General features: G+C 40.7%; 3 protein-coding genes across 8 annotated transcripts in view; all 3 read right to left on the bottom strand.

Moving 5' to 3' along the window:
• Positions 1-791: 791 nt before the first annotated feature.
• On the bottom strand, positions 792-3982 carry LOC149751382 (uncharacterized). The gene is made up of 2 exons (XM_089927141.1): positions 3305-3982; positions 792-3222 (listed from the first exon to the last, which is right to left on the bottom strand). Exons 1-2 carry the CDS (start codon positions 3625-3627, stop codon positions 2157-2159), a joined length of 1389 nt encoding a protein of 462 aa, XP_089783267.1. The 5' UTR covers positions 3628-3982; the 3' UTR covers positions 792-2156.
• On the bottom strand, positions 1261-2094 carry LOC149751383 (uncharacterized). Its single transcript, XM_089927114.1, has one exon. It carries the CDS (start codon positions 2092-2094, stop codon positions 1261-1263), a length of 834 nt encoding a protein of 277 aa, XP_089783240.1.
• Positions 3983-10139: 6157 nt separating the features above from the next.
• The window catches only part of LOC103717828 (phytyl ester synthase 1, chloroplastic-like), a 38418-nt gene continuing 25141 nt past the window's right edge, over positions 10140-23416 (bottom strand). For 3 of the 6 annotated variants that reach the window (XM_088710472.2, XM_088710477.2, XM_088710474.2), the window contains 5 exons: positions 22917-23047; positions 22461-22830; positions 21641-21754; positions 14713-14795; positions 14281-14594 (listed from right to left, as the gene is read on the bottom strand). In XM_088710472.2, coding sequence (XP_088566598.1) covers positions 14309-14594; positions 14713-14795; positions 21641-21754; positions 22461-22830; positions 22917-23047 — 984 coding nt within the window. In that variant the 3' untranslated portion in view covers positions 14281-14308. Of the gene's footprint in view, positions 11095-14280; positions 14595-14712; positions 14796-21640; positions 21755-22460; positions 22831-22916; positions 23048-23416 lie in introns of those variants that run through there. The other 3 variants (XM_088710473.2, XM_088710475.2, XM_088710476.2) reach the window with 3 other exon arrangements.

Below are 23416 nucleotides of genomic sequence, written 5' to 3'. Positions count from 1 at the left end.
TAACTGTGTTCCCAGAACCAAGCTAACTGTGTTCCCAGAGAAGCTAACTGTGTTCCCAGACAAGCTAACTGTGTTCCCAGACACTCCATAACTGTGTTCCCAGAGAAGCTAACTGTGTTCCCAGACAAGCTAACTGTGTTCCCAGAACCAAGCTAACTGTGTTCCCAGAGAAGCTAACTGTGTTCCCAGACAAGCTAACTGTGTTCTCAGAGTTTTGAGTCGACCTCACCGAGTTTTGAGTCGACCTCCGTGCAGTGGGAGTCGACTCCGGTGAAAGACGAGTCGACTCCTTAGGTGGCACAGAGCAAAGACAGAGAGCAGCCGAAATAAGGGAAGCCTAAGTGTCGACCTCACCGAGTTTTGAGTCGACCTCCTTGCAGTGGGAGTCGACTCCGGTGACGGACGAGTCGACTCCTTAGGTGGCACAGAGCAAAGACAGAGAGCAGCCGAAATAAGCGAAGCCTAAGTGTCGACCTCACCGAGTTTTGAGTCGACCTCCTTGTAGTGGGAGTCGACTCCGGTGACGGACGAGTCGACTCCTTAGCTGGCACAGAGCAAAGACAGAGAGCAGCCGAATTAAGGAAAGCCTAAGTGTCGACCTCACCGAGTTTTGAGTCGACCTCCTTGCAGTGGGAGTCGACTCCGGTGAAAAGCGAGTCGACTCCTTAGCTGGCACAGAGCAAAGACAGAGAGCAGCCAAAATAAGCGAAGCCTAAGTGTCGACCTCACGGAGTTCTGAGTCAACCCCAGGGCAGTTCGAGTCGACCCCAGTGAAAGGCGAGTCGCCCCGTTAAGTGGGACAGAACAAAGACAGAGAGTGGACCTTAGCTCAGCCAAGCCTAAGAGTCGACCTCTTTTCCTACCGAGTCGACATCGGGACAGATCGAGTCGACTCCAATATTTTCGGAGTCGACTCGTTAAGAGTCTCAGATTAGGCAAAGTCGAAGGGAAGCCGGAAAACGGGATTTTAGGTGTCAATATAAATTTTTCCACGCCATATTCAACTATTGTAATTGTCAGAGTTGACGTCGAATGCTATGCCAACCGTTGATTAACTGTGTATCATTACATGTTTGTAACAATTTTTTAACTGCATTCCGGTTTGAAGTAACTAAATTAAAATCTAACAAAAAATCAACATATACAATTCAGTTTGCACTTCATTAACATCAATACAAGAGTTTTGTTCTTAATATGCTGTGACTAACATGAAAATACATTGCAGGTATCTCGATACATTCTTCATAATGTCCATATTCTTTACTTGATGATCTCATTACAAGTCCTTCTATTGTGCCCAACCTTCCCGCATCGTCCACATCTCATTTCACGTACTGACTCCACTTGCGAAGGTCTTCTCTTCTTTTTAGGCCTGCCAGGACGTGTCTTTCTTATAGGGGGTAGAATGTGAATCTCTTCAGAGGCACTTTGGGGTTTCTCCATGTCAGGAATTGGACTGATTGCTTCGGCATATGTTACTCTATACAATTCAGCTTGGAAGCAATTGTCGGTGAATTGGTATAGTGATCTGCCGTCCTTCTCGATGCATGCACAAGCATGCTTACATGGCATGCGGAAGATTCGCCACTCGCCACAAGAGCAGCTACACATATGCAGGTCAACTTTGCATGAGTAGTTGGTATCCTTTACATCATATATCATTATGTTGGACGTAAATACAGCTAATCTCCGACCATCTTCCGCATTTTTTTGCAACACTTTCTCCGCATCAGGACAAAGTTGAGATTGAATGCTATATCCTCGATTACGCCGTTGATGCATCATCTGCATTATTTGGATCCTTATATGGTCAACCATCTGAGGCACAGGGAGATGACGAGCCTCCAGGACCCAACTATTAAAAGACTCTGCCACATTCGATGTCATGATGCCCCAGCGTGGACCTGGAAATACAGCATTCGCCCAATGCTCCGGCTTTGCATGTAGGAGAAAGGTGGTAGCACCAGGGGCTTCTGATGTAAGCTTTGCAATTAGCTTTCGGAATACAGTAAGCCTTGGTGTATAGGCAGCAGCATTTAGTAAATCAATAAGCCTCTTTCTCTCAGCTGCACGATAATGGACAAGGACCTGCATTGATAATTAAAATCAAATATACCACATGCTACATTACTTAGATACTTTGTAGTTTAAATTATTCATAATATGACGATGCAAACCTGATTCTTGAAGTTTTCTTTCACATGACGTATACAATATGAGTGGTAAGAATCAAGAAAGTACTTAGGCACGGATTTAATAATGCCCTGATGTCTATCCGTCATAAATGTGAACTGTTGACCACTATACTCAGTACAACTATGAATAGCTTCTTTCAGAAACCGGCAAAACCATTCCCAATTTTCATCACATTCTATATCTACAACACCATAAGCTATAGGAAACATATCATCATTTCCATCTTTGGAAGTGGCTCCAAGCAATACACCTCCATCCTTATGCTTTATAAATGTGCCATCCATAAAAATCAGAGGACGACATCCTTTTATGAAACCCATTAGTGAAGCATGAAAACAAATGAATAGACGTCTGAATCGACCATCAATTGTTTCGTACTCTGCAATGCTGCCGGGGTTGGTCTGACGAATGGCATCGCAATACCAGCGAATCCGTTCATAAGATAGCCGGCTGTTACCATAAAGATCCATCATGGCCACCTCCTTACCACGCCAAGCTTGATGATACGGCAATTCAACACCATATTGTCGTCGAATATCCTTTACAATATCACTCGGCTTATATAACGGCATATCTTGAAGTTGATCTTTAACAATTTTGGAAACCCAACGTTTTGAAGCCTTTGGATGAGACCGCACTTGCAATCCTCCTCCACATGTGTGGTTACAGTGCATTTTTTTAATTGCAAACTTTTCACCATTCCCAAGGCGAGAAGCATAAATACGCCATTCGCAACCTTCATAAACACATTCTACAGTAACTCGATCACGATCGTTCTTCACGAAGACAAAATCCCTGCAAATTGCAATGCAATAGTTGCGAATGGTGTCACGTAGAGTTTCCACATTCATGAACTCCTGACCAACACCCTCTATACTATTTTTCCAATCATCCAACGAATTTTTTTGACTTGCTTCCTCTTCAATTGCGGCTCTTGTTTCTTCAACAACTTGACCAAAATTACTTGAGCTACCCTTCGAAAAATTTTTCCCTCTCAAACTGATTTCAGCACAATGCGATGAGCCACTGTTCATACAATAGGATAAACATTATTTTAGCAAACTTACTAAAATCCGTTGCACAAAACAATATTTAAAAAAGGGAATACCTCTCAATTACCACAGCAGCACCTTCGATCAAGGTTGGAGAATGAGTAACAACCATCTCGATCACCTTGGCATTTAAGTTGACGTGTATTTCATGCATGTTACGAACATCCTTATCGCTCATGAGCGTAACAAGCATTTTAGACTTGTTTGGAATATAAAACTTAACTTCTATCATTGTAGAAGATAAATGTCTCCACCTTTCAACTATTTCCTTAAAAATTTGATCAAGAATTGTGTCTTTTGAGATGGAAATAATCACAGCTTCACTACCATAAGAACAAATGGCCATAAAAACAGAGCTACCAGTGTCTTCCGAAGCCATGACAATGGAAAAAAGAGGAGGCAATGAACAGATAATTCCGAATTGCAAACAGACTTAGGAATATAGTGGAGCAGAGTCTCACTACACAGAGAAAGAGGGACTATCAGCGTTCTCTCAAACAGAGAACCGGTAAAGAGTAAGATGTAGTCTCAACGTTTTTAGGTCAACACAAAGGCTCGACATGCTCTCTCCCTATCCATCTAGCATCCATCCTAATGGGTGCTTGTCTCTTCCCAGACCAAACAATCTCCATTGGCAAAGACAAAACAGAGAAGAACGGAGACAAAACGCATACCCTGTTGCGGCCTATTTTTACACCTTTTTTCCGTCTCAAAATCTTCCTCGAAAGCCATCTTCGGTAAACACCTTCCATGGGATCACCAGGGGCATCCACGCTTAAGGGCTGCAAGTCGGATTTTTACTTCGGAGCATCTTCGGTAGACAAAAACAGAGTGTTTCCGGTTCCAAAACAGAACGCGGTACCTATTTTTTTCCCGCTTCCGGTAGCCTGGGGGGTACTTAAGTAACCTGGGGGCACTTTGGGTACTATATTTTAAAGCAAACAGTAACTTAGGGACCGGGAATTAAAGATCCATGAAGCGGTGGACCGGAAGTTTGTTTTTGGGTCAACCGGGACCTCTTGTTCCAGCGGGGTCTTTTGAGGGACGGGAAAGTAATTTCCCGAATAAACTAAGAAACAGAAACAGAAACTAAATAGGACGCTGAAACGAAACAGAAACAGAAATTTTCAGCAAATAACCAGCTAACAGAAATAGGAATTATTCAGCCATATCTCTTCCAGATTTCATGGGATTGTCACGCGTTCACGGAGTCTTTGGATCCTTCATCTTGCTCGAACAATTAGCAATGCCCTCCTGTTCTGCATCAGAAGTAGACGCCTCAGATCGTGGGATTGGAGCGGTTCTTACGCAAAACGGGAAGCCAATAGCTTACATGAGCAAGGCACTGGGTGTGGCAAAGAAGGGATGGTCTACATATGCCAAAGAGATGCTAGCGATCATGGAGGCAGTTCGGTTGTGGCGACCGTATGTGCTGGGAAGGAAGTTTCAAATACGCACGGATCAAAAGAGCTTTCGGCACTTCCTAGAGCAGCGAATAAGTACCCCGGAACAAGTGGGTGGCTCCTCGGATATGAATATGAGATCATCTACAAACCTAGGAAAAATAACACGGCCGCAGATGCTCTCTCACGACTCCCTAAAGAAGCAGCGCTTCACGCCCTCAGTCGACCCATCTTCGACATTGGGGAAGAAATCCGGATTGCTCATCGAGAAGACCCTTATATGCAACGAAAAAGTCAGCAGCTAAGAGCCGAGCCTGATAGCATGAGGAATTACCAATCCAGAGGAGGGATTTTATATTACAAGGGCTGGATCTTAATCCCTCCCGGCTCGCCATTAAGAGTTAAGCTGATGGAGGAGTTTCACAACACCAAAATTGGAGGCCACTCAGGAGTCCTCGGAACTTACAAACGGGTCTCTCAAGCTTTCCATTGGGACTCCATAAAGAAAGACATCCAGAAGTTTGTGGCCGAGTGTGTAGTCTGCCAACAACATAAGTACATAGCCCAGGTACCAGCCGGACTCCTACAACCATTACCAATCCCTTCTCAGGTGTGGGAGGACATTTCAATGGATTTCATAGAAGGCTTACCATGGTCAAAGGGAAAGAATGTGATCTTGGTTGTTGTCGACCGACTCACTAAGTATTCACACTTCTTATCGTTATCCCACCCGTATACCGCAAAGGGGGTAGCTGAGCTATTTGTCAACCAAGTAGGGTGATTGCACAGGATGCCGAGGTCGATAGTCAGTGACAGGGATCCGATATTCATGAGCAACTTTTGGCGTGAATTCATCAAGCTACAGGGAACATCGCTCAACATGAGCTCAGCCTACCATCCTCAATCCGACGGTCAGACGCAGGTAGTTAACCGTTGCGTGGAGCAGTATCTCCGGTGCCTGTGCAACCAATATCCAAAGATGTGGGAACAGCAGTTGGCATGGGCGGAATACTGGTACAATACCATCTTTCATTCTACTGCAGGCATGACCGCATTCCAAGCGTTGTATGGACGAGCACCGCCTATGATCAACCAGTACATGGAAGGGATCTCCGCAGTGGACGAAGTTGATCGAGCGTTAGTTCACCGAGATCAACTGCTAGGAGAGCTAAAGGGAAACTTGGCCCGAGCCCAAGGCCGCATGAAGCAACAAGCCGACCAGAAGAGGAGGGAAGCTGTCTTCACTGAAGGCGAATAAGTATCCTTAAAACTTCCACCATACCGACAACAAACCATATTCTAGCGAGCTCATCAGAAGCTCGCCCAGAAATATTTTGGGCCATATCAAGTTCAGGAGCAAATCGGGCCGGTGGCTTATCGATTAGCATTACTTGCGGAGGCCAAGGTGCATCCAATGTTCCATGTATCGCTTCTCAAACGGAAGATGGGAGAAGGTCAAGCACCCTGCCAAAATCCTCCACCCATCCATGAAGATGGCCAACCGGTGATAGAACCAGTCGCTATCAAAGATTACCGCTGGGTTAAAAAGGGGGGGAAGATCATCAAAGAAGTACTGGTGCAGTGGCGCTCGCTACCAGAAGAAGACGCTAACTGGAAGGAATACCATCAGCTGAAGCAGCGGTACCCAAACGCAAACCTTGAGGATAAGGCTTTAGCTGAAGGGGGGAGGGATGATAGGCTCGCTGCGCCTACCAGATCACGACGGACTCGAAGACCCAATCCACGTTACTTGGTGGGGTGGTGGCTATGCAACTCGCCGAGTCGAAAGCGTGGGAGCCAACAACAGTTCCAGACCAAGCCATGCACGTGGAAGGGGAGCCACCCACGCAGGAATGGGGAGCGGAACGAAGACTGGGCTCTGCGGCGAAGAAGGCGGAAGCGGAGCACGTTCTGGGGAAGAGTGCATGGCCGAGTCTCTCGGTTACGTGCGACGAGGAGAAAGAATGCGCTCCAAAGCGGAAGGAAGCCAACGTGACGACATGATAAGTGATGGTGAGGAGCTGACACATGATGGCCCGGTCTTTCGTGTCAAGGGGACGGAAGTATTAATACAGAGAGAATGTCTTGGCTTGGGGAGTAGGGAGATATTGTTATTTTATCTTTCTTTGTTTATTTCCTTGGGGTTACTCTCACCCGAAGAGAGCTGTCCGCTGTTTGCATGGCGGGTCCTTTGTAGTTCACTGTGAATTCCGTAGCTAATGAAGTTCATCTCCACTACTTTCCATTGTCTTTCCCTTCTCTGACTGGGACCTAACAGTGGGCACTACTAAAATTTATTAGTGCAGGATAAAAATAGCATGCAGAAATGGGCAAACAGGCCTTTCAAGCTGTTTCTTATAAGATAAAGAAACTTTAAGGGCTCACAGTTCATCATGAGACTTCAGCAAAAGCTCTGGATAAAGCACTGCAAAGGGAACATGAAGTGAATTCCCACATCAGAAAAACAGCCCCATCGAATAAAGTTCAAAAAGTCGTTTTTTTAGAAATTTAAATAATAATAAAAGGAAAAAAAAAGAAGCAACTTGAACAAAATCTCATCAATCATCCCAAACCGAGTTCCTCCAAGTTCACCAGAAAAAAAAAAAATCCAAATCTAGCATTCTCAACCTTGCCAATCAGTCTAAAATGATGCCCAAATAAAAAATTTTGATTAAAAAAAACGTCTTTGAATCAAAGAACCCATCAGGAGATCTCCCGAAACAACGGAAACAATCCAGCAACCCCTCAGATCAGAACTCGAAGAAGAATAAGGAGAGCGGCAAAGGAAAGGGGAAATGGGACCTGACCTCGATAGAAGCCGGCGGATTTCCTCTTGGGAGCTCCCAGAAGATCGCCGTGGAGGATTAGAGAATTGAAGGGGGCCGAAGAACGGGTTCAATGGGAGGCAACGAAGGCAAGTGTTGGGCCTCTCTCTGGTGGGGGCCTTTAGTTGCTGGCTCCGGCACTAATGATAAAGGGGGGTAGGCTTTGCCATTTCTACCATCATCTCTCTCTAAAGCTCATAAACACAGACCTTGGAACTAGGTTTCAAAAATTTTGTATTGGAAAATAAAGGGATTTAAAAGGTGATCATTGCTGCTGTAGATAACCTTGTCCACTAAATTCCTTGGAAACAAGTTTAAATTTGGAGTTGTTTACATTAATTTCTGACTAGAGTTTGGCAAGGGACAAGCACAGTGCATGTGAGAGATTGGTAGGAATGGTTTCCATCATAATTAGAAACTATTAATTATTTATATAGTTTGAAAAATAAACACTGAAGTTTAGGAGGTTTACTTCTCTTGCTTAGTTTCTTTTATTTAGACATCCTGGTGCAAAGCCTCACATAAGGAATTTGAGGGTTTGTCTTTAATATCAAATTAATGTACCAACATGAGGGTTACTTGGTTTATTGAGTTATTGTTATTTTATTGGATTCTAATAAGAGTTCTTAATGAGAATAGATTAGATGATTTTTTTTTTTTTTCGGTACAGCAGCGGCTCACACCCATCAGGTATAAATGTGGACAATAAAATCAGAGAACAAATGAATACAAAGAAGCTTCGGCACAAACACGTGGTTCCCCAAATAAAACCTCCTGAATGATGTGCAACAAAGGAGGCAACTCAGTCAGCAGCATAATTTGCTTCTCTGTAAACATGTGTAGCCAGGTAGGAGTTATACTCCCTCAAAAGTGGAGCAGTAGCCTTTCCGCAGCAGCGCACCTCCGACTCCGAACCCACTGGATCATAGTGGTCGAGTCCTCCTCCAAAGAGGATGCAGTCCGCGCCCACTATCCGTCTTGCATAGGTAACGCCCTCCCATGCAGCTCTGAGGTCGGCGCAAACAACGGATGAATCTTATTTTTCGAGCATAGGTTTTAAAGAAATGACATCTTTTCACTTAAGTCACAGCGAATAAAAGAATAAAAATGTTTTGAGAAGATGGATTGCAGCATGTTTCTTAATTACCAAGAAAAGTTTATTATGTAATTGCATCTAAGGGTGCTAATCGGTTGATTGGATTGAGGTAAGGTAGATCTAACTATTCGGTACAGTCGAATCTGGACCGAACCCATTCTGAGACTAGGGTTTAGGCTTTTGGCTCAAAAACCGTCCATCAAGATTAAGTTGGAGTTGCATCCCCCAACATAAAAAAAAAAAAAGAAAAGGAAAAAGAGTCAGGTCAGGCTGGGTTTGATTATTAGGTGAGCTTTCATAAAACTCTATTGGTCAGCTATGAATTGCACTTGGATCCCAATTGAGTACCACAATTTATTTGAAGTTAATCTACTTTTTATTTGGTAACTCATTGCTTTCAGATCAAGGCTATTAATTGATATATATTATGTTAGAAAAAAAGGAAGAGGAGAAGAAGAAGCATTTAATAGGGCCAATTCTCTCAACATTTTTGAATGATTTCAAGAAAGAAAGATTCTATTTCCTTTTTTTTGTGAAAAAAAAGGGGACAAATTCTATGTATTACAGATACACTTATAATAAAAAAAGTTATGAGTAAAACTATTAATATATTCGCTATCTATTATACATGTTGTGAACTATCAGTTCTGTTTCACCGAAATCTTATCATGTAATTATGAAAGTTTTTTATGGACACCATGCAGGAGATTAGAATATAAAAGAAAACTATAAATCTAATTAAAAAAGATCGAAGCATATCCTGAGAGTCCTAATTAATTATTGATGATTACTACAGCAATATCTTGTAGAAGAAGAAAGTGTAATAACAGGATAGATCTTCCTCTTCTTCTCCTTTTTTTTTCATTTGACTTTAAATTTTTTTTTAGTAGCTACATGGACGTGCTTTCGATTTTTGATGACCGGTGCATTCTCTTGTTTCTTTCAAAGAGGAAGAACTAAACAGAAAATGATGCACCCATTGTTATCAGACAGTAACATTATTGAAAATAATTTTAATGCATACAATTTACTCTCTTGCTTCTTATTTTTTCCAAGATGACACTTTCTTTAAAGTGACCATTTTTTTTTTTTTTCTGGTGACAGTTAAAGTGTCCCCTTGTTTCTTAGAAGAACTAATACATCAAAATTAAGTGGGCGTAGCCCCATTAATTTTACTAAAATGGTTTAATATATCAACAACTGTAACATGCTGCATGCAGATGAGAATCAGCAGTGCATGGAGCTTCACCAATGCAGTCCCCTCTAGAGCTCACATCATGTAGCCGATGGACGAGAACAAAAGCTAAAGGCTTGATTAAACTGATCCTTTCACAACTGTTTTGCTTGTTTGTAACTTATTAGTTTCTAAAAATATTTCATAAGAAATATTTATTTGCTATGATTGCCTGTGCCTAAAGCATTTTTTACATTAAGTTTCAAGAATATTTTGTAAAATATTTATTTGCTAACTTTTCCTGCCTCTAAAACATTCAGGTTCTTAAACCAGGCGAGTTCCTATAAGGTTGATACAATAAGAGTAATAAAGTTCTAATCAACTCGTTCAACATAAAGCAAACACCTAGATTTATTTACTTGCCAGCATCCAGATCGCCATGCAATACTAAAAATTACATCACAAGACACAGACCAGTCATAGATATTTCAGCTGTTTGGAGAAAATATTCAAGTACAAACTCACTTTGTTCGTTTCACACAAACAACCCACCATACTTCTTGGCAGCCTCACTGCTGTCAATGGTTGTGGTCACGGAGTCTCTCTTCCTTGGCTGATATGTATTTGGCAATGGTGAGTTCCACTGACCTGCGCCAACCACCACACCAGATGAAGTCCTTGCAGATTCCCTGAGGTACTCTGCGGCAGTGCCAGTGTCATTAGTTGTGTGGCTTGGCCGAGCCCACCCCGCTGTGGTGATCAAAGCAGGCTCCTTTGACACATTATCCGCCAAAGATTCATATCTTCCATAGGCTGGCCTGTTCCATCCGTTATTGCTCATGTCATTTGCACCAGCTTCATAGTCACCATAGTTGAACTTCTGACATCGAAAAATACCTGCAGGAAAGCCTGTTGTACCTCCATCACTAGATGCATTCTGGACATTGTCTCCTCCATAGTGGCTTCCACTTTGATAGTTTCCTCCCTTGTTGCGAAAGCCATTCGCGACGGCGCCATCCTTGTGATGGTTGGGGCAGTCAAATATCACCCCAGGCATAGCTCTCCCATCGCTGCCAATGATAACTGTCCTGCAGACATGATCATGATTCACCCCAGCCCTGTTAATATAGGCTGAGTTGCTCCATCCATCTCTGGTTTCAGATCCATCTTCGGCAGTTCCCCAGACCCCGAAGAAGCCCAGCCTGCCCCTTCCATTTGAGCGGCTGTAACCAGCCATTCAGTATTTTCACTCTGAGAATATGATTTGAGCCTGAACTTGAACTCGAACTTCAGCTTTTGCCTCTTCTTATATGCAGGGAGGAGGATTCTTTTCCTTTCGGTGCACCCACTAAAAAAAAGAAGTGGTCTGGAATCAGATTCTTGCTTAAGAGAAGGGCATCATATGAAGTGCAGGACAAGTTCTTTCAACTATCAGATGTGCTGGTAGGCCAGCATAATGTTAGCATTTTCAAGAATCTAGATGGCCTCCCCAAGGGCATAAAGATAAAGTGGCTAGGCTTTTTTCTACATCATAATGCCTAAAAAAGAAGGGAATATGTGACTAAGCTAATTAAGAAAATCCATCTCAGGGCCACAGAACCTTCCCAATTAAATGAACATGCATGAGCAGAACAAAAGTGAGTGGAATTGATCCCCACAACAATCTAGTGGAGAAAGCATTTCTCGTGTAGGAGCTTGGAAAGAAAGCTTCTTTTTATCATCAAAGTGCCAGAACATAAACGAAGATGGATATGGTGTCACCATCTCCATTTTAGAATCACTGTTCTTGGAATGATCAAGCTGAAATTGTTTTCATAATGAGGAGAACAAAGAAAGGACTTCCGTGTGATCTGTTAAGGTCCTTGTTCCTTATTCTGACAGTCTTGCATCTTGATTTCGACAGTTAAATAATTATTTAAAACCATGCAAATGACTGTGATAGCATCACTATTCAAATTCTTTCAGGCAGTCCCCTACTTAGTAAGCTCCTATAATTTACTACTGAAATTTGGAAAACACGCTAACAAATGAGTAATCACCTATAGATCCAAAGGTGCTACCTTGCTTCATAACTTTGTGATAGTGAACATGCTCAGACTGTGCCGGTTCAAAACTTCAAGCACACTAGCTCCTGGAAAATGATGAACTAGTGAGTACCACCTCCCCACTGTGATGTGAGCCAGTTAGGTAAAATGGTGCTAAGGCTCTAGCACATTTAAACTTTTGGATTATTGTTTGACCAAGAGCACTATCTCACAGCCACTATTATTCCTCCAATCAAAAACTTTAACCAAATCTTGACCAAAAACAGAGAAAAGAGAACAAGGAGAACTGCATTCTTGCAGGGAAAAAATGAGCACAATGCTCTCTTGCTCTCTTTAGCAGTCTTAGCTTTAATCTGAGTGGAGAAGGTGAACTGAAAGGACTGAACACAACGTGGTTTTCTAAAAGAAAAGGGCATATTCCATGGTAGAAATGAAAGCAACAGCTGAGAAGCTGTGATTTTTTATATTCCCTATATTGCCATCAAATGTGTCTCAGCTTAGCTGACTCCTAGGAGACAGGACATAGGGGCACCAATGTTAATGAGAGAATAAGCTTCCGCGAGTTTTATAAGAAGATATCCCCTCCACAGGGAGACAGTCAGTTGTTCACACCTAATTCACGAGAAACTGTAATTGCGTATGTTTATCACCCTAACAAAAAAGGAAAAAAAAAATTAGATCTTGCATTCATGCACCTTTTCTTGGTTTCCAGACCTAAAGTGTGCATGAAGAAACAAGAGTGGAATAATAACAAAGGAAACTATGGAACAATAGATATTAAAAAAAATGCTCCAAAGCCACAAAGGTCAGTTAGTTCTCGAAAATATTAAAAGCTTGTAATTGGCCCAATTGTCTGCGCTGCAGATTGCATAATTAGTAGTTAGGAAGGTTAAAAGAGTTCAGGGTTTGGGTACTTCTAAAAATAAGAAAAAAGACAGAAGAAAAAGAGCCGGACTATGTTTCAGTATTGCTACAAGGTATTTTCTAGGCAGCCTTTCTCCTCCCCCTGATCTCCAACCCTTCTAAGGTGGCTTCCTCTTTATTTTGTAAGAGGCCTTTATCTAGAATTGTCCCCAGAGAGAAGGAATGTCTCCAAAGTTAACCTCAAGCATAACAAGGGCAAGATATGAGCTTCCACAGAATATTCTACTACCCTAGTAGAAGTCATATGCTGGTGATGAGATGCTAATTGCCTCACAATGTAGTCATTCCTTTTACATCCTTACCGATGAGGGCACATGCTCTAGTCCTCTAAAGTTTGCAGATCAATTACATTGCAGAAGAGCCAAACCTTTCTCAATCTAAGCTCTAGAGTACAAAGTCTAAAAAGAAAATCTAGAGAAGGATATGTTACGTAAGAGGAGAAGAGTTCTGCAAACCAGCTCATGTAATGTTAGATTTACATCTTATCTGTGGCCAAGTCCATGCAAGACTTCTTAAATGCTATGGTTCTCTTCCACTTGAAGCCTTTCCAAGGAGCCTAATGGTATAAATAAAATATTAGCAACACCTGAGGGTCGCAACCTTAATATGATCTAGTGGGAGGAGCGATAGAAGAAAACTAGGAAAGTTTTCACAAACATAGTAAAAGAAGATTAATATTTTATCACCAAGAGCAAAAGTGAGGGTAGAAAAAACATTCGCATGCTTGCAAAGTTTGTTTTTTTGACACAAAGGCATGTGGTTTAAGCTTGTATCTTAATTTTCAAATTTAGCTTTAGTTTATTTTCTGTTGATTGTTGGTTTTATATTATTTTAATAGGAGAGAACTAGGAAAGTTTTCATAGACATAGTAAACGGAGATTATTATTTCATTACCAAGCGCATTGGCTTTATATTGAAAGAGAGGATAGGAAAAATTGGCAAGTTTGCAAAGCTTGACAGTTGATGCAAAGGCATCTTCTTTAAACTTCTATCTTAATCTTCAAATTTAGATTTAGTTTATTTTCTGTTGGTTGTTGGTTTTCTATTATTTGGCCTTTGTATGTTATAGCCTCCTTGCATATATTTCAGTTGGAAGTTTTGATCTATTTTAGGCAGCTATATATTATGGACTCTAGCCAATTGCACTAAATGCATGATAAACTTTGTTGGGAATAAATGCTAATCTTGTGTATGCATCTAAATGACGCTTACCTAGTATGTGTATGTCCATAGCGAAAAACATAAACTAAAATAAATCAAACCACTTCAGTGTAGGGATAGTGCTAGCGGATTAAAGTGGTATGCTATTCATCTTTAATTCAAAAATAAAAAAGACATCTTCATATTTTTCTTCTTATATATCTCCTAGATTCTCTTTGCTTCATTATCCATTTCTAATTTGCAGTAATCAATGGCATTCCCAATTCTCATATCCAGATTTCCAAGCATATAAACTAATTTCTGATCATGAACAATAGTGAACCTGGATTACAAGGAACAGTCAATTTGTTAAACAATGTCTTAAATGTTAATCAAGCAAAGTCATGGAAGATGCAACTACAGTCTTTTATACAACATAGCATATTTAACTAATCAAGGTTCAAATGTGGGGACTTGATGGTCGCTGCCCCAAGTAACTTGATACAGAGTCCTTGGGATGATACCCCTATAGATATCCTCCTCCCTCTTCTTTAGTAGATAAGATATGATGCGCTCAACCTCAGATTTTACATGCAAATACAAGGCACTTGCTGTCTGTCTGTCTTTCAACAACTCCTTTCCACTTGTTATAATTGGTTTTCCAAATAAATAATAGAACCTGCCAGGTAATTTGGGGCAGACAAAAGGAACAAAGATATCTTGGTTTCTATCATCATTCCTATAAAAAGAGTAACTTCCATGTCAACTATAGCATTGAAAACCAAGATGATACTACAGGAAGAATAATCAACTAAAATAATGTAAAGATGAACATAGATGGGATCATGGGACTCTACCTAATATTTTTGTTCTCATTGAAATCTTTTATTCTATCCTTTACGAAGGGAATGCTCATCATATCATCATAATCCATAAGCAACTGCAACCATTTTATAGACGTACCAAGCAGGAAAACAGTTCATAAATAAATTCACAAGCATGCAAACTAAAACCAAGTAAAGCCCAGTCAAAAAGTAAGCAATGAATGGGACAGCACATAGATCATGGTACATAAATGTTAAAAGGAAACTAATCTGAATTATTTAAGAGAACAATTCTTGAAAAAATAACTTTGGTGCTAACAGCATTTTAATGAGTTTCCCTTATGGGGAGAATAAACAATTCAACATAAAGTTATTTGATTGTTATATGAAGAAAAAGAAATACATTAAAGCATGCCCTTTATTAGTTCCTAAGTATTGGTAGAAACAAAGGATAATATGTAGAGAGCCCCATATGTTTACAGAGGATGGTACAATCATTAGAGGGCACTTCATATTAGAATTTGTAAAGGGCCATGAATCCTTTATATATCCTTATGCCAAAAACGTACTCTCTCTCTCTGTGTGTGTGTGTGTGTGTGTATGTCTCTCTGGCACTCTCTTTCATATATACACATACATTTTCACAGATACACTACGTATAAAAAGACACATGTTAAGAAAATGTAATGACAATAAAGCCCTGAAATATTAGCGATTACTCCCAAATCCCCATCAACCTGTAAAAAAATTTAAGCTCCTAACTTTAACGTAATAGTTAATCTTTCCACATTACTAAAAAATTATAAGAAAGTCGAGTATGGACGCCAACATGAGAATTGTTGCTGAGCAGTCATGTGAAACATTGATATCTATACTACAAATGTACATGCATACAAATATGCACATAAATACATAAATTCTGATGGACACAATAGGCTCAAGAGAGAAAGCACAAAGGAAATGAGTGCAAAGGTTTTTCTTTCAGTTGATCACCGCTCAATACATACAAGCAAGAATATAAGAGCAGATAAACAACCATTGAATAGATATGAAAGCAAGAAGATGCAGAAGACCTCTATATAACTGAATTGAACATATGTACCCATCAAAGTCCTTGAGAATCAATAGTATTCCTCAATTGCTTCTCTTTCTTCCCTTGTCTTCCCTCTGTCCGTTTTCTCTTCTTCACTTTGTGAGGTACCAATATGGTATTTCTTTGGTCTTTGCCTTTATTTGGGTGTGTGCGTGTTCCTAGTTACATATATAGAGAGGAGAGCAGCCCACTCTAGTAACCTTCAGTCTAAATGGGACTGTAGTGAGACAAGGGAAGAGAGATTAAGGGGTAAGAGATAGGTAGAGAGACAAGCTAATGGGCTTCTCGATGGGTATCTCATGGTCCTTACGTAGCTATGGTGGACTAGCACTCCTTTCATTGTTTTTTTCTTTTAACTTCTTTGTGATTGGAGTTGTATGCATAAGAACCGAATCATATAAAAAATTAGAATGGAGGTCGCGCACCACCCACTCCGCCGAAACCCTGCGACCCAAGCTCCAAACCACCACTGCCGAAGACGCCCAGGCCTTTCGCGCCCTCCCCACATGATTGGTCGGTAGCTCCAGCACCTATGTGAAAAGGCATTGGATCACCGCCAGTTCCTCCGCCATAATCCGGTGGTTGGTCCACATTTGCCTCTGAGGACCCTGCGCCACCTCCGACCACGAGGGGGTGGTCGCATCCCCTTGCTTGCCCTTCGGGGCCGCTGTCTTCTCCGGCGCACTGGTAGTGTAAGCTGCCATCAGCTCGGCATGCCTGGTGTTCGACCGAAGTCCACACTCAACAGCATGGATATTGATGCAATCGGGTTAGAGCGTGGAATCTATCCAGTCGGGCCCGATGTTGTTCATCATCACTGCCTCTGTGAATTTTGTTTTCTAGCTTTATTTTTCTTCTTTTTGAGAAACTATATCTCTAGCATCATAGTCAAGGTTAATTACCTACAACTAATCATAGTTATTTAGTTAATAGTGGTGTCCTCAGTGTTGTATATTAAGCTCTGGCTCCATGCATAGACTATAAAATTGATGAACTGTCTTCCTTTTCATCTTATACTAGCTTCTTTCTCTCTAGACTTAGTTTAGATATAAAATGCATTTAAATGCTTGAACTTCTATTTTCTTAAACTCATGTTTTGCCTCTCGAGGGCTAGACTTGTCGTAATTGGGTCTTCTGAATGCACAATAAGTCTTGAGTCTGTCAACATTACAAGGATTTAATACTATGGTTTGCACTTAATTGGTCCAAGGAAAATGATCTTACATTGTGATGATGAAAGCATGTGCTCGTAATATTTATTTTAATACTTACTCTTTTCCAAGAAACATGTAGAATGACAAGTTTTTGAGTCAGAACATTGAGACAACCAGATCTCTAGTTTCTACTTAAATCCCTAGTCAATGCATACCTGATCAATTATACAGTCTCTTCAGCAGTCCCCGCCACTGAATATCTGTACACTCAGGTTTCTGCATCTATGATTTTTTCATTGTACTTGTTCTGCTTTCTTCATCCTAATGGCCAGAGGCAGCTGATTGGTCACCCTGCCATCTATTTTCTGAGAGAACAACATGATATAGAAAGGTACCAGACTATCCTGTCACGAGGGCTTTATGTCAATCTCATGATGTCATTTTTCTTTGAGCACCTCATTATTATCTTTGATATGTCTTCCACTACTCATTGTATGTTGTGAGGGCCCGGTTCATTGACCAACCCGCACTTGCTTTGGGCCTGTGGGCCGGCCCGAAGAGGCCAGGCCCAAGGCCACTGTGCCCTGTGGCACGATGAAGGCTCTTCCTCCAATTCTGACGGAAATCGGAGTTATCTAGGGCAATCCGAGCTCGACTCGAAGTCTAGGATCGCACCTATTTAACTCCCCTTCTCCTCTAATTGTCACCACCAAAATCGCCGAGAATCACCGCCGATTCCAAGTTTACTTCTTTGAGTCTCCTCCTTGAACCCTCGCCAGAAACCTTGTCGGAAGCTTCGCCGAATCGAGTAAGTGTTTCTTGTCTTATTCTCCTTCTCTTCAAGGTATTTTAGCCTTGATTCGGGCCGGCAAAATCACCGAAATTTGATCCAAAATAGGAATGCCGTGTTTCCGCTTCTTCCTCCCGTGTTTGCCGAGCCTTGCCGCCTCTGGGACCCTGTGATCTTGCGGTTGTGGGTGAGGAAAACAAACATTGTAAAGGTTGATTAAAGGGTTGATCATGATGATTTCTTTTTCTCCTCTTCTTCGACTGACCACCGTCGCCGGTGGTGCCGCGGCCGAAGGGCTACGCATGGCCGTCGTCATTGAAGGTTGGGCCACCTTGGTGGCTGCTGCTGTCTGATTCAAGAAGAGGAGAGATCGACTCTCTCTTATGTTGGAGATATGGTCCACCGAACTAGTACCGGTAGGCGTACTGGTGGCCTACTGGATCAGTTCGTACTGGTGCCGAACCGGTCTGCATAGCCAGCACGCGTCTGCACGGTTTCCAACGCGCGGACGTACGTACTGGTGAGTACAATGCGGTACCGGACTTGAGCCGGTGCGAACTGGTCCGGTTTGCATCAGTACGCCTTTGGACGTAACCATTTTCCACAGCCGTACCAGTCCGGTACTGACTGAACCAGCCGGTACGGGCCGGTTTAACATACCATAGTTGGAAAAGAGAGCCTCTCTTCTTTCTCTATCCTCTCTCCTTACTCTCTCTACTTTCTCTCTCTAGAAGCTCTATAGATCTAGTACAAGAACCTGTCAACCTGATTTACGAACCCGAGTTGACCCTTGGAATGAGTTCCTAAACTGCCTTGGTGTCCGGACTGCCTACTGAGCCCATTGATAAACCTTGTTGATTGATCTTGGCCTGATTGAATCCAATTCATTGAGCGAATCGTCTAGATTTGACCTACCTGAAACCACCATACACCCGATCAAGTCTTTCCATATTATTTTATTAAAGTCATCAATTAGAAATTAATTTCACTGTTAATATTTTAAATAGGTATAGCGAAGTCGCCTAGCAAACTCTGACAGTCTAAGACAAAAGAGGTAAGCAAATCTCATATTTCTTACTAGTTTTCAAATTTGTAAGTAAATCTCATACTCCTTCCTAGTTTTCGAATTTTCAAATAAATCTTATACTCTTTACTAGTTTTCGAATTTGTAAGTAAATCTTATGCTCTGTACTAGTTTCGGATTTGTAAGTAAATCTTATATTCCTTACTAGTTTTCGAATTTGTAAGTAAATCTTATACTCTTTACTAGTTTTTGAATTATGAAAAATAGTTCTATGAATGTTTTAATAAAAATAAATTTATTATGAAATATGAATCTGATCATGCCATTTAGTATTTTTCATCTATTTATATGTATGTTTTTTATGAAAAATAATATAAGCTTTCTAAAGGCTCTCAGATAGTAATGTGTGATCCTTTGAAATGAAAAAATCGACATTTGGAGCTAGCATCCATACGAACACTAGCCCCGTTAATGGGTATAAAGTTGGCATACGAAACATAAATTTATGCCAATTACGAACACTAGCCCTGCCACGAGTATGAAGTAACCATAGCACGAATATTTGTGAGCAATATTTTGAACTATCATATGGCTAAATGGCAGAAGAATGATTTATGTATTTATTTGCAAAATAAACTTGGAGCTTTGTTTATGAAATATGAATGATTTATGTATGCATGATTTGCTTTATGACTTGTCTTAATATACTACACTATGAAATACTTATTTTAGAATATCTGTTATTTTTCTTAAATGATGCATTGACATGAAAAAACTTATGCTTGATCCAGTGAGGTAGTAAAAGATTTACTTACTGAGCTGTGTCGCTCATATACCTCTATTTTTCTTTTTCTCTCTTCAGACAAATAGGATCGATAGGAACGAAGGATGGTCTAGGCTTGGAGTTCGCGCTTGCAGATTTGGTGATGTATATAGCAGAGTAGAACTTTAGTTCTTTAATTGATTATAAATTTGTAGTCAGGATTATGGGTTTGATATTTATATTTGGATTTAGACGCTCTGAACCAATATTTTTTTATTTAATGAATAATAAAATTAGATTCCTATTTATTTATTATATGTGTGATGGATTTGAAAGCTAAATGTAATGTTGGCTTCGTGTTATCGTGGATTGTACCCCTCGGTAGCACAACCATGCCATCCTCCAGATCTGGGGCATGACTATACTCAAGGAATGCCGTACCGGTCCGTACCGGCCGGTACGGGCCGGTACGTACCGGTCCGGTCCCTGACCGGTACCGGACACAGATGAAAACCGGTATTTCCGGTTTTCTTCTGTGACCCGGCCGGTACGGAGACCGTACCGGCCGGTACCGCTTGGTACCGGCCTCGTACCGGTGCGAACCGGCCGGTTCGCACCGGTACGGTGTTTTTTTTGGGGGGGGGGGAACCACAGCGCCTCGCTGTGGTTTTTTTTTTTTTTTTGATGGGAAAGAAAGTGGTCCGGACCGGTACGGTACCGGTCCGGCCGGCCACCGGTACGCCGATCTGGACCGGTACGGCGGACCTTGACTATACTCTTGCTTCTATCAACCAGCACCTCACTCATCAATTGGTTTTTCACCTTCTCTCTAAGACTACCAATGGTGTAATGTTCTTAGGTCTCCATCTACAAACTTGTATAGGACAAGCAAGGATAGATCCATGGAGGTTCTTTTTGGAGCTATCTATTGTTTCATTTCCTTAGTGGATGACTATATTGAGGTTCCAATTACTCCTAAGCAAGTTTCAAATCTCGTGGGATGAGGTTGTCCCAGTGTTCCCAAGGAATAAGATGTGTTGTCCTACCCCGTCCCAACATTTGGGATAGGGGATGTCCCAAGACATGCCAATTGAGATGCTGGGACAATGGTGGGATGGTCCTACCTCGACACTCAGGATGTAGCCCCTCCATGTTTCCCCCAGGACATCCCGCCTAGACTTGAGTCCTTGCTCCTAAGTGCTGCTATCTTGCTTGCAAACCTCAATCCTCTAGAGCACCTTTTGCTACTATTGATGCTTATTCTCCTAGCTTTCAGTCTTTCCTAGGCTAGGTGACCTGTCCCATCTATTATAGTAATAGGAGTGCTGTACATGTGCATACTGTTTGCTATTCTGTAAGTTTACTGAGCACATAAACAAATGTGGCTTCCTTTTTCTATCCCAGACACAATTTTATTGGGATAATCATAATCCTTTTTCTAACATTTCCTTTTCCCTCTAGGTTGTTGTTTCATGAAGTTGGATATTGTGCTGTGTTTCTCTTTCCTATCAATGAATTCCCGTATATGATTCATCATGAGTCAAGAAGTTGAGGCTGGGATTGTTTGTCGACATATAACCATTGTTTATTTATAAAGATGGCCCTGCTATTTTGAACACCTATTTAGTTTATCTCTATAATCAACGACTTCTTGAAATAATTGGAGTTATATACCATAAGATTTAACCTTATATCAACTATTAAGATCAATTGATAGTTGGATGTGTAAAACAATAAAAAATTGAAAGCTGAAAGACTAAGGAACTAATTTTGTTATATAACTTCGTTATACAAATTTCAGAAATACAAGAGAGCTATTAAAAAGAACGGTCGTGCTTGGAAAGCACTCCATATCCTGAAAGTGGTCGTGCTTGGGAGCACTCCCTGTTAGCGGCCTGCAGGCCGTGTTCTTAAATGGCGAAGCCTTAGTGCCCTCCCTCCCTTATGGTCGGTCAAGTTGGTTTCACAAAATAAGATTATGATGTACACATACTGCCTTCACTCAGTTCTATAAATTGAAAGGTTTACTCCATTCTATATATGAAGAGGCTGAGTTAAGATATGCAATAACAATATCAACATTTTTCTTTTATTAAAAACTCCATTGCAATATGAAACAAATTAGTACATAACTTACTTCTCCGATGTCATCTTCTCCAACCACTGCAAATGGTACAATTGTGGCTCCAAATTGAGCAGCCATTCTCACAAACCCAGGTTGAACTGGCCAAAACAGCTTGTATTTTTCACCCTAACAATCATCCACACATCAAAAAGGATAACCACATATAGATCATATGAATTTAACCATGATGAGCTTAATATAGTTTATTCTGAGCACAAGAAAGCCAAAATAAAATTCCCAGGAAAACAAGAAAGAGAATTATTTAGGAAAAAAGAAAACAGGTAAACTGAAATTTGGAGCAAACGGATTTAATAGAACAATGCAAATGTACTCATGAGAACAAGAAATTCTCATGGCAATAATCCATGGAGAACCAGCTTAAAGCCCTCTCTTTTCATGATGCGTGTTATAGATGCATCAATTGCTAATATTCACAATATGCCCCAAGGTGCATGATTGTGTAATATTATGTTAAATTGCACAGTGAAAGTAGAGAAATGGTGAATATTGAATCAACAATGCAAAATTCAAGAGAATAAATGTATAATATTAGTCAATTAAAAGCAGTGAACATGAAGAACTGGGATAATTTGTGAGATCTAATATGCATTTATTATTTTTAAGAAATAGTTAATTATAAAAAGGCATATCTTACAATTCAGTTACTTTATTCTTGGTATATATTCAAAATTTCAGGTCCATTTTGATAAACTACAAAGATAGATATTGGATTATGATGAAGGAAATAGTTAAAGCAATAAAAAAAGGAAGACAAAAGGCTTCAAGAGAAAGTACAGAAAATGGTCTACTAAAATGAGAAAGTCCAACAGACCTTTCGATGAAGAGCTTCACGAGAGCCGCCCGGATAAAGAAGAACAAATGCCTTTTCTGATAATAATCTATAGAAGTATTTATCTGAGACAGGTACAGCACCAAATATACTTACAAAATCAAAGAAATCATACTCTTGTGATGAACTTTCAATTTTTTCTTGAAATAGAAGATGGTGGGCTAGGCCACGAAGAACAATTTCTTTTTCCCTTAAGAACTCTGTACAAAGAGGAATCATGTCAAGTCCCATCAACATATGATTACCAACTAACAGAACAGGACCATCATTAGGTACCCCAGAAAGACCCCTCACGATCTTTCCTTCTTGCATGGTTGAAAACATCACTGGACTAGTAGATCGGTACAAATCTCTACATGCAAAAGTCTCAAAATATTATTTATTCACTAGGTAGCACGGAATATGGTCACGACAAATTTGCTGTAATGGAGAGTATACCTGCTCGACTTACTGGCTGCTTCTAGTTCCATCATAGATGGTGGCAGGTAATCAGAGATACGGTCATGTTTTCTTGACCGGCGATACAATTCAGTACATTTAATAATAGTTGATAAATGAATGTCATTTTCCTGCACTAATAAGACGACATCAGGATAAACAAATTCATAAAAGCATCTTAACATTGAAAGGAGAACTGAAGGAGTAATTTTAGCGCATGGCCAAATGTATGTCCTACTCATAGGTTCTAAATATCATCAGTCTGAACAAATGAGTTCCCTCTGAATTCGAACACTACCTAAGGGGCCATAGACATGGGAGAATAAAAACATGCTTTCTTGCTTACTGTGCTAAGTCACTAACTCTTCCAGATCAAGAAGATTATGTTTGAGGGCTCTTTGCTAGAATGCCTTTTAGGGATGATAAAAGCTCACAAAAGAGAAAATTATATGGAATTGCTTGAGAATAAGACCTCCTAAATCTTTCCTAAACCATTTAGT

Source organism: Phoenix dactylifera, chromosome 14 (assembly GCF_051530095.1).
Source record: "Phoenix dactylifera cultivar Ajwa chromosome 14, Ajwa_hap1_PhDact_Kaust_v1.1, whole genome shotgun sequence".
Classification (NCBI taxonomy): domain Eukaryota; kingdom Viridiplantae; phylum Streptophyta; class Magnoliopsida; order Arecales; family Arecaceae; genus Phoenix; species Phoenix dactylifera.
Note: the sequence above shows the minus strand (reverse complement) of the source record. Positions and strands in the feature narration are given on the sequence as shown.

Excerpts from the sequence above, each read along its gene's own strand:
- LOC149751383 (XM_089927114.1), bottom strand. The coding sequence starts at position 2,094 with ATGCAGGTCCTTGTCCATTATCGTGCAGCTGAGAGAAAGAGGCTTATT.
- LOC149751382 (XM_089927141.1), bottom strand. The coding sequence starts at position 3,627 with ATGGCTTCGGAAGACACTGGTAGCTCTGTTTTTATGGCCATTTGTTCT. Across the intron at positions 3,223-3,304 it reads GCTGCTGTGGTAATTGAGAG|TGGCTCATCGCATTGTGCTG; the intron begins GTATTCCCTTTT and ends TTGTATGAACAG.